Source organism: Chelonoidis abingdonii, chromosome 22, assembly GCF_003597395.2.
Source record: "Chelonoidis abingdonii isolate Lonesome George chromosome 22, CheloAbing_2.0, whole genome shotgun sequence".
Taxonomy (NCBI): Eukaryota; Metazoa; Chordata; order Testudines; family Testudinidae; genus Chelonoidis; species Chelonoidis abingdonii.
The window spans coordinates 15,965,944-15,977,422 of NC_133790.1; the positions used below are offsets into that span (position 1 = coordinate 15,965,944).

The 11,479-nt window shown below is 42.2% G+C and overlaps 1 protein-coding gene across 15 annotated transcripts in view; it reads left to right on the forward strand.

Annotated features, from left to right (window-relative positions):
* The window catches only part of FBRSL1 (fibrosin like 1), a 758,110-nt gene extending 748,832 nt beyond the window's left edge, over positions 1-9,278 (forward strand). For 11 of the 15 annotated variants that reach the window (XM_075060066.1, XM_075060063.1, XM_075060062.1 and 8 more), the window contains 3 exons: positions 1,610-1,693; positions 2,782-3,016; positions 6,658-8,565. In XM_075060066.1, coding sequence (XP_074916167.1) covers positions 1,610-1,693; positions 2,782-3,016; positions 6,658-7,891 — 1,553 coding nt within the window. In that variant the 3' untranslated portion in view covers positions 7,892-8,565. Of the gene's footprint in view, positions 1-1,609; positions 1,694-2,781; positions 3,017-6,657 lie in introns of all 15 variants that reach the window. The other 4 variants (XM_075060072.1, XM_075060069.1, XM_075060074.1 and 1 more) reach the window with 3 other exon arrangements.
* The last annotated feature ends 2,201 nt before the right edge of the window (positions 9,279-11,479 follow it).

The following is an 11,479-nucleotide window of genomic DNA, read 5'->3' on the forward strand; positions in this document are numbered from 1 at the left end:
ATGCTCGGGGGAGGAAGCAGGGACTTGGAAGGGGTTGGAATTGGGATGAGGGTGGGGCAGGGCCGTGGGATGGGGTTTGAGCACCCACGGGGCAGAGGGAAAGTCGGCGGCTATGGTGAGGGAACTTAGTGCTCTGACTTAGCAAGGCCTTAAGACTGTGGTCTACTTTCACACTAGTGAGTGAGGATAAACAATCCTCTGAGGCTGACTCTACAGCAGCACTTTTCCCCTAACATTTCTCAACCATGGTTACCGCCCTAGTTGTAGCGGTAGTGCAGACCCTTCTCTGGCATTTTAGCCAACCGCTCATCTAATTTGACTCAGAGCAGGTCTAAAACACCAGGTGGCTGACACACAATAGCCCCTAGTCTACACTAGCCCTCCCAGTATCACTGCGACTAGTGGCTCTGTACAAGGAATTTTAGTGAAAAAGTCCCAGGTGTATAGTTGCTATACAGGGTCAGCACTTCCATTTAGGCAACCTAGGCAGTCGCCTAGGGCGCCAGGATTTGGGAGGGCGACATTTTGCTGCCCTCGGCTGCAATTCGGCGGCGGGGGGTCCTTCCACACTCTGGATCATCAGTGGCAATTCTGTGGCGGGTCCTTCACTCGCTGCGGAACCCGCTGCCGAAGTGCCCTGAACACCGGGAGCGCGGAAGGACCCCCCTCATCGCAGAATTGCCGCCAATGACCAGGAGCGCGGAAGGACCCTCGCCTAGAGCGCCAAAAACCCTGGCGCCGCTCCTGTTGCTATAGGGATGGATGTCCGTAGTGATTCGCTTAGGATTATGTCTGTGAAAAGGTTACACAGCAGACAATACAGAGGTGCATACAAAAGCGATAGTGAAACAAGATGACCTCTCAGGCCACTCACCAAAGTTCCTGCAGCTCCTGTTTCAAGGCAACTGAAATATAATAGTAGTGAGCAAAGAAAGTTCATCTGTATCAAAAAGCATTGTCATAATAAGTCATCAACCCCCTGCCTGCTAGAATGGTTTTATGTTTAGTTCCTCCACTAGCTGTCTAATGCTGCCGAAATATCAGCTAGCAGCAGTGTGGTATTTGTGTCTTGCCTCACTCTTTTTCAGGTGTAGGGTTACTAATGCAGGAGCCTTTTGTTATCCTATACCAAGGCTGCTGGGTTTTGTCAGAGCTTTATTTTATATTGATGTCTACACTGTGACATGGCACAGAACCCAGAGTAGGCTCCGAAAGGAGCTGGAGAGCAAAAAGTGTATCAAAGTCTTCTTATGTCCTCACAAGGTTATTGCAAGGCCCACTCATGCCAGAACACAGTTTATAGCTCTTCATTGCCACATGTAGCTTTGTAGCTGCCACCCCAATTTCACCTATTAGAACTTAACTTCTAGCTCCCCTCTGACTGGCATACAAACATTGACAGCATCTGTTTGTGTAGTAAGCTCTGAATCCCTTCTCCATTTTTTAACATGCTGGGAATTTTCCGTGCAAAAAACCTTGCAATAAGGAGGATCAGCTTAAAGTCTGACCTAATCCTACTTGGATTCAGAGCATTCAAAAGGGGAGGGGTGCGTTTCATTCTCCTACATTCTTGGCTAAATGCCTGCTAAATCCCTGTTTGCCTTTCCAGATCCATTTAGCAGGTCAAGCACCTTCAGCGGCCTTGGGAACTTAGGCAGCAATGCCTTTGGAGGATTAGGCAGTCATGCTCTGAGTAAGTACTGGCTGGGTTACTGCAGACAAACATCCCTTCCAAAAAAGCCACATGCTAATATTTACAGCAGCTGGTGGTAGTTTTTAAAAAAGTTATTTCCTAACCTCCATTATCCTATCTGAAAACACTGCACCTAAGATTTCCAGGTCTCTGCGGTGGGAGCTTTTCTGCATGTCACCTGTTATCGGTAGCCATGCTTCTGCATCTCTTCACCGCTCAAGATTGTTGCCTTGTGTGCTCTTAGAGGTGCCAGAGCCGTGAAACTCCGCTGAGCTCTGCTACCCTATTGGCGTGTAAAGTGACATCCTGGAACGGTGAAGACTTGCAGTAGAACAGCCATTGATCTCTCTCCTAAATCGCTGTGCAGGCTTTCCCCCTCCTGCCAGTGCCCATGGTCTGAATTTTAAGTTCCACATATAGAAGGATTTTCCTTTAAAAGTACATTACTGGCAGGTGAGCCATGCTTGGCAGACACACGGAGGGGAGCATGCATGTGCATCTCATGCAGAACGAGATGAATTCTGGATTGGTGGACAAAAATCAAGTGACTGATCATACTAAAAGGAGCCTGTGAACCACGGACAAGCTCTGTTTAAAAAAAAAAAATTACAACTACACATCAGCTATGCTTTTCTTAACAAATAGGGCCCTGAGTCCTCACTGCAGGCAGCTGATTTGCTGTAACTACCTGCAACCTTTTAGTTTAGGTCAGTGATGGGAGCTAGTGAGTACTGGTTGTGATGGATCCCATGGTGGCGGGGAGAGAAAGAGAAGCTGGGCAATTCTGAATCATCTCTCATGATGTTAATGGTCTCATTACCTTACAGGAGTTACTCAGATCTGTAGTTAAAGCTTCCCCCGCAAACAGTCTTAAGAGCTGCTGCGTCTTTCACCAGATATCAGAGGTGGTTGAAACTTCCTGCTAAGAGCTTTCCCTGACCCCAAAATGAGAAGCCTTGAAAGGATAGTTATGGTTATAATTGGCATTTTACAGAATTTATTTGGGATAATTTGGTGTGAATTATTTTTTAACTCATGTTCAAAAGAAAGAAAAAAAATCTGTTCCCTTTTGCCCCCCACTATTCTAGCTCACAACAGCATTTTTGCTCACAAAGACGGTCCAAACCTACAGAGCTTTAATAATCCCCACGAGCCATGGAACAGACTCCATCGAACCCCACCTTCCTTCCCGACGCCTCCACAGTGGCCTAAGCCGGGGGATTCCGAACGGAGCTCTTCAGTAACCAACCATGACAGAGACCGGGAGCGGGAGTCAGAGAAGAGGGATCTTTCGCTGAATAAAGACGACAGAGAGAAAGAGAGGTACGTGGCAGGAACATTTGGGCACTTTTTTGTACCCCATAATCTTCAACTCCCTCTCCAGTGGCCTTGATTTTGGTATAATTGTAAATCTGCTGCTGAGTGAGGTGAGCAAATTCTCTCTGAAGCTGTCAACAGGCCACCTCCTCCACTCAGCACTGCCATAGGCATGTTTTGGCAAGACAGAAACAAACAGACCATCCTTGAATGTCACTCTCTGTGGCAACATGGTGAACAAGTCCGTCCTCTCTTGCCACTAGGCCATTTGTCAGGCAGACTCTATTCCCAAAGTGTCTCTCATTAGACAGCTCTTAATACACAGGCATGGTGAATGAGAGCTGCTGTGGGCTACAGTGTTTTTTGTCTTTCAAAACATCTCAGGTAAGCAAAGGTTTGCAAACTGCATTGTGATACTGTGATCTGATCTCTCTCACTCCCATACACTGAGCTGAGGGCAATGCCTCTCAAGTCTAGCCAGGTATCTCAAATAAAACCCAAACAATTCTGTTGCTGAGAAACCAAAAGAGATTGGTTTGGCAGGATCCAGAAAAGGAAAAGGCTATGTGGGATTCCTCTTTAGCTGTTGCTGGCCTAGTGCAAAGATGCTAATGCATAAACCAAAAGGTGAACAATAAGTCATCAATTTTAATTCTGTTAGAAATATGCTTAGAGATGAAATTATCCGTGGAGCAGGCAGTTTTCAACTCCTGTGAAAAAGTGGCCCAGTGAAAAAGAAATTTAAAAGAACTAAACCAGATCAGTATCTCTCTCATGAGGCTTGCAAGGGAAATTGTCAACTGTAGAATCAAGAGAATCGATCTGCAGACAAATACACTTCATTTATCCACAGAAGAGGTCCCTTATAGCCTGGAACCCTCCTCTGTGCTCCTTTCCCTGACTCAAAGGGACCAGGGTGTGCAGCTCAGGCTCCATGGCCCATTTGGATCCTGTTAGCAATCTCACCAGAGAGCCCAAGCATACCAACTGCTCCAAAAATGAGGTGATAGTTTTATGAGATGAATGCTTGTAAACAATTCCAGCTAGCACTGCCCACTAACTTGAGTCCACTAACGTTTACACATGCTAGTCTGGATACTTCACAAATGTTTGTCCCACAATACTAACTGGGTAAATGCAAATGTCTGCAGAGCGTGTGCAAGAGTATTAGTGAACTCATGTTAATGGGCAATCCATTAATTTGAGTTTTAAAACAGTACTAGTGTAGGTAAAACCTTTTAAAGTGATGAGTGGAATATTTCACCTGTATTCCACGTAGTGCTTCGTCTTCTAGGTGTATGATTTTGATCTAACACACCCTTTGTGTCTTAGGTTATCTGAGCTGCTAACTCAGTATGTGTGTTTTACCTTGGCCGTTGATACTAGCCAACTACTCCTAGAGTTGTATGCCTGATGCCAGCACATTCTACAGAAGGCCTTCCACTCTGGAAATTGCTTTTCCACCTTCACTTGTTCTACACACAGTCAGACTTTGTTGACCTTCAGGGCCTTTCTGTTTAGTTGGAACATTTTTGAGCTGGGAGGGTATGCTGGTACTTCAGCTGACAACTCTGTTATTACCACCCTAGACCAGATTTGACCTGGTGAGTTGGAGATGAAAATCTGGCTCAAGGCATTTGTAATGAAGTATTTATGCAGTCCGTCTCACCAGTGGTGAGGGTAAATTCTGACCTCTTACTCCCATGCACCAAAGTCAGGAAGATTGTATAGGAGTAATTGTCCCAGAATCCTAAATAGCATAGAGTTATAGTCTCTGATACAATTTACGGACACACATTTTTGTAAGGGGGAAGAAGAATCTATTTGCATATAAACTTAGAGTTTGTCTGCATGGGAAGAAATTAAGACAAAATAACTAAAGATATGAATTTAAAAGTGCATTAGTTAAAGCGCATTAAACCCCTATCTGGACATTCATTTCAAAGTAAAGTGGCATTAGGTCATGTTAGCTTAATTCACTTCACTAAAGCGAACAAAGACCACTTTACTTCAGAGTGAGACCATTCAGAAAGAGGTTTAATTTGCTTAAACTTTAAATTGCTTAAACTTTAAAATTAGGCCAACAACTATATTGGTCAGAGATATGAAAGAAACACACCCATGATTGACACAGCTAAACCAACCTAATCCCCACTGCAGAGGCTGCTATATTGTTAAAGAACGTTTGTGTCAATGTAGCTACCATCATTTGGGGAGAGGTGTTCCTACTCCAATAGAAAACCCCTGTCTGTCAGTGTAGGCTATGTCTACACTATGGGAGTATGCCATAGGGTCCATAATGTAGGCAGGCCATTAGTAAATCAGTTTAACTGACCGAAAAACATCACCAGGTCTGTCTACCACAGCATCTAATACCTTTTGCTGAACTAATACCAAAGGTTTGCCAAAATTCAGTGCCCTGAAAAATAAACAAAAGGAGATAAATATTCATAAAACTCCAACAGCACCTATTAGTTTTCACCAAAAGTCATTCAGCTCATGACAGTAACCCAACAGAAAGTTTGAGCATCATTAAATTTCTCAGTTGTCTCGTACTTTGCGATTAGCGCACCTTTTACCCAAAGATCACAAAGTGCTTTGAAAAGGGTGAGCATTACTTACCTTCCTCCCCTTTTAGAGATGGGAGTAACTGAGGCACAGTGAGGTTAATTGATTTGTCCAAGGTCAAAACACATCTGTGGCATAGCTGGGAATACAACCCCACTCTCATGCCTCCCATTCCCACTCTAAACACTGAATATCATCCCTGCTTGTGTGAGAGACCTGCCTCGTTTAGTCAGCATCAGTGCATTAAACTGTCTGCCTCACAGCAGCCCTTCTTGAAAGGCAGCCTGATCAATCAGTTTCATGTGCATATATCTCCCGCGCCTGGCATTTTTTTCTTATATAACTGCTGAAATTGCAGCACTGAGCTCAGCTAAACTGAACTAAAAAGCAGATCTGCTGCTGCCTAGGAAAACTAGGAAAAATGTTATCTCGTGTCCAGGCTGCTCAAGCCCCTAGATAGGAGAGTTTAAGATGGATTTGTTTTATGAAGAATTTAGTGTAAATGTGCATAGAACTCAAGACTAAGCTGACAACAGATGCAGTTTCTTTGTCTTGGATACATGGCATCAGTGCAGCCATCGAGGTAACTCAAGCAGATCTTAGAAAATTAATGGCTAATATCCCTAGGTAATAAATTGTATTTATTGATTGATAGCATAATGATTACTTCCTTGGCTGGCACAGTCTAGAAAAATATTTTTTAAATAATCTACTGACCCTTTTGGCCCTCCACTAGCCTGTCTCTTAAGGAGACTAAAGTTTAAATTGAGATAAGGTCACTTGTGAAAGGTGACTTTGGTTCTCATATTCATGTTCCATTTTGCAAGTCACCAAACAAGTGCTCATGAGCAGCCCATAGCTGGAATAGCCGGCTGCAAGATAGTGCTCAGCATTTAACACTACTATGCCTGCTGCTAGCCAAAGCTGTCAGTCCCTCATTTTCAGAAGGTCTATGCTGTCTCACAGTTTTAATAGTAACATATACTTTATTGACTAGAATATAGTTCTATTCATTGTTGGCGTAGGTGTTTGGTGTAAACAAGCACACGCCAACAATAAGTTATTTTCTCTTTACACAGGGATCTCTTGGATAAAAACAGACATTCAAATAGATCCTCACCGGCATCAGCTCCTGTGACCCATCAGATCAGCAACCTCATCCGCAACAACACTCAGACCTCCAGCGATCCCATCAGGCAAGTTAGCATTGGTGAAAGGGACAGGTCCAAAGAACCAGAGAGAGAGCACCCTGACCGACTGAGAGAGCCGCCCATAACAGAACACAAGATAAAAGAGAGCCGTTCCCCCGTGAAGGAAACTCCAAGCCATGATAAGAGACCCTCCGAGGACAACACAAAGCCAGTAATTCAGTCTGTATCTCCCTACAGCAAACCTGCACTAAGCGAGAGCTTGAAACTTAGCAATTTAATGAACAAAGATATAGAGAGAAAGTCAGAGCTTCCAAGTGATCTCCAGAAGATTAAGAATGACATCAAGGTCAAAGAGGAGCGCAAGGAGGACAGTGATGTGCTGGTGGTGGGATCTGAACCTTCACAGCATTCCAGAACAGTGGAACATCCGCCACCACCTTCTTTGCATGGATTACCGTTGCCCCATTCTATGGCCGCCACAATGCCTCTCTCCATGAGTAGCGTTCACCAGATGAACAACATGAATGTTCTAGACCGCAGCAGAATGATGACCCCTCTCATGGGCATGAATCCTTTGTCAGGAAGAGAGAGACTGCCACATCCTGGATTTTCTTGGGACCCAGTGAGGGACCCATTGAGAGATGCCTACCGGAGCTTAGACTTGCATCGTCGAATGGACTTCCAGCTCCGGACAGATCCCATCCACAGGTTCCCTACCGCTTCTGGATTTTATGACCATGAGCGTTCTTACAGAGACAGAGAACCGCACGACTATAACCATGAAAACCTTCTTGAAGCCCGCCGAGAGCAGGAGCGGTTGCGGCAAGTGGAGGAGAGGGAGCGCTTGCACTTACGGGAAGAACTTGAACGTGCCAGAATGCACCACCTGCACTCGTCCCCTATCGAAAGTCATCTGGCACACATGCCACCGTTCATGCCTCACTTAAGCGGGATGCATTACCCCAGACTCAGTCCATCCACTGCCATGCACAATGGAATTTTAAATAGGAACCCACCAACCGCAGCATTGAGTGCCCCGCCCCCTTTGGTACCAGCAAGCAGTACTAGACCTGCCTCCCCACGCAGGACTACCCCACTCACAAACTCAGAGTCCAGGGACTATTCCCCCTCTAGGAACCCCAAAGAAGTAGAGGCACGATAGTCCCCAACAGGGTGAATTTTAAACTTGGCTGTATATAGAACAACAAAAATCTTTTACAAAATGCACTGCTGTAACCTTTTTTTTTTAATGTAAAATTTATAGAAGTTAAGCACAGTTCCATAAATAATGGGATATGGGGTTTCAAACTTTCCAACAAGAAGGTTGCTAAGAATGGGAATTTAATATATATAGGTATTGATTTTTTTTTGTTTCTGTGCTAAAATTAGTTATGAAAAATATCAAGTTTGTACATTTTTTCCCAAATGTGAGAAACATTTTTAATGGATTTGTAATTTTTTTAATTTTGTGCTCTTTATTCACTTAAAAAAAGAGAAATTTTGCTTTTAGTTAAATTTGCATTTAAAATGCCTCAGATCCTTAAGAAAATGACCCAGGGTTTCTTAAAGTATTATTTATGGATATACTGTAGTTTCTTACAGTCCACTGTGAGGTTCCCTAACTGAGGCCAATTGATCACTTATCTTGGTACTTTGGAACCGAAGTTACAGATATATATTAAAATATTATTATTAATAATAATAATGTACAAAACTGTTTGGTTTTTGCCTTATAATATTATGCAGAAATTTAAGAGGAATTTTTTTTGACTTCTTGTTTTAAACAAAACAAACAAAGAAAACAAACTGTAAATATTCTGTTAATATAAATGTACACCAATATTAAATTCTTAACATAGGTAGACTTTATAAAAAAAAAAAAAAAAAAAAGGTTTCTAGAACCACTCTGGTTATTTGTTAACATGGTTACAACTCATTCTTGTCACAGTCAGAAATACACACTCAGTGCAGCATATATACTTCTACTATGCAAGAACTTGGAGGCAGGTCTTACTGGATGTTGGGGGGAGGAAGATTTAAAAAATAAAATAAAAACCCCAAAAAAACAAAACAACTTGCAACTCTGGAGACAGAATGGAAATGGCATGTGAACAGAAAGAAGGATGCTTGTGTTTAACAAAAAAAAAAAAAAAAAAGACTGCATTTTTTTTTGTACAAACACAAGGGACAGTTCACCAAGGAAGAGACGCTCCTGGGAGGAGATTTTGGTTTCCTACTTTTCAAGATGGCGAAAACAGATGGAACTGGCACAGTACCCATGCGGCAGACCCTTTCTTTAATTTTTTTTTCTTTTTTCCTTTTTTTTCTTTTTTCTTCCTTTTTTTTTTTTTTTTTTTTTTTATGTTGTGGGCAGGCTCGCTGGCAAGCAAGGACAATTTTCCGTGGACCCCTTGTGCTAATTGTGCAGTGTTCTTATTGGAATCTGTATACAAGACAAAGTAGAATTTTAGGAGTGCAAAAAAGTCTAATGGTTGATTTAAAAAAAAATCCTGATGTATTATCTCTATTACATGAAGACCATAAGCAAATGTTTGTTGCAGTGTGGTTCTGCCTTGAACTGGCTTTTTGGAATGATTTTTATTTTTATTTCAAATTTTACTTTTCACTCATATGTAAATTTTGCCATGTTTTACTTGCTGTACCATTTCCCCATCCTTTATTTTATTTTTCAGTATCCATGTTTTATATTTCCTGGGCTTTTACTCTCTAGTTAATTCAGCCATCTGCTACTATTTTCTTTCCTTGACTCTGTATCTCGTTTCCCTCCCTCTCCCTCCCAACCTCCCCCCTGCACCCCTGTAATTTTAAACATTCAGTTTCCTTGTAGATCAATGAAGATAAATACAACATTGATTTTGGATGAAAAAAAGGTAGTTGAGTGTTTGTGTGTCATAGCTAGTCCTCTTGACTTTAAGGCTAATGGTTTATCGACAGATGTGCTGAGCCCTTTAATACCAATAGTGCTTCAGATGCTTTGATGGCCCAGCCACCGTGTGATGAAGAGGTTGAGGGGTTTGTTTAAAATCTTTCCTTGATTAGCATCCCCTTACCCTAAGAACCTTGCCCATTGGCCAAGGATTTAGCTCTTAGCACTTCAGACACAATATCAAAGGTATCAGAACTAAGAACTTTGACAGCTGCTAGAATAGCTATGGTGTATGAAGCAGCTCAAGTTTTACCCTGTGCAGAGAGTGGCACTGCCTCATACAAAACCTGTAACTACAAGTTATAGATGTCTCTAGCACATACAGGTTTATGCCACCTTTTGGAGTTGGGAGGGGAGGGATAAAAATGTAGTTCTTTCATGGGTAGCCTCTGCAACAGCTTGGTTAAAGAACAGTGCTGCTGGCCTAACTCTGAATTCCCCTTATCTCCTTCCTATCAATAACTAACTGATTTAACAGCATGTTACAGCTTCTGTTTTTAAGTTTGTGTGTGACTAAATTACTCAGTGTAAAAAAAAAAAAAAAGCATGGTCTTTAGGCTGATGTGAAAGGAGACAAAATAAAATAGGCATTAAAAATCAGCAGCTGCTACCCCACCAGAAACTGGAGAAATGTATAACACATGGTGGAAGTGAAAAGTGTGTTGGCCTCAGCACAAAGAGCTATTAGTAATCTTGGCTCATGGATAATGTTGGCATTGAAATTCTCCTCCACCACCATTGTGCAATGGGCCATCTTGTTTGACAACACTTTTACAGCAGAGCCCAAGGCAAACTCAGCATGTTACAACGTTAGTGTCCATTAAAAAGATTGTATAGCTATATCTTTTGAATGCTCAGAAATGTCAACAAGATTGTAGTGTGTATGCAATCCAGTTAAAAGCCTACTGTACAGTAACAGTCTATGTCATACTTAATAAGTGGGCATTAATTTAGTGGCCACTACAATGGAATTCCTAAAGAATTACATATTGTATCCATATGAGTGCCAGAAGAATTCATCATGAATGGTATTCAGTCTGTCACAACAGCATAGGAAGTCCATGATTTGCCGTTTACTGTATTGTGAACATTATGTGAAAGTGTAACAGCAATGGTTCATTAATACTGCACCACAATGGAATTCCTATGGAATTACACAGTACTGCTCATCAACTTCCATAGCAAAACAGTTCATCATGATTAATCATATTATTACACTGAACAGAGAAATTAACTCAGCTTTACTCCTTTAGCTACCCCAGCTGAGCCTTCTCTTACTAAGAGGGGAGTACTACACAGATCTTTTTGGTTGTTAAGAACTTCTGCTTCATTTATGCTCTTTCAGTTTCCCACCCCTACTTTTGATTCTTCCATTTCCAGCCATCATCTGGGAGATTTTTCCTCACTCGCTGGTAGAGGTGGGACTTAGTGGAAATATAGCAGTGGTATTGGCAGCTGCTGAAGGAAGTGCATGGAATGCAGCAATATCATTGCTTTCACTGGAAGGTCTATGTACAGAAAGAACAAGGAGAGGGAAATAGGCTCTTCTGAGCCACCAGGAGTGTTTATGTACCGATTGGAATACAGTTGGCTTCCTGGCATGAGCTTTATAATTATGAGTATACTATCTTTTGTTCATAAACGGTTACAGGCATCTTTTTTTAATTGAACGATCAAATACTGTGCTGAATATCCATCTGACTGCTTGGGTGGAGACAGTGGATTACAGGCTAAAGCTAATTCCTGAAACAATAGGGGATTGTAGGAATCCTCAAAGTTACATGGCAAAAAAATGAGCATTAA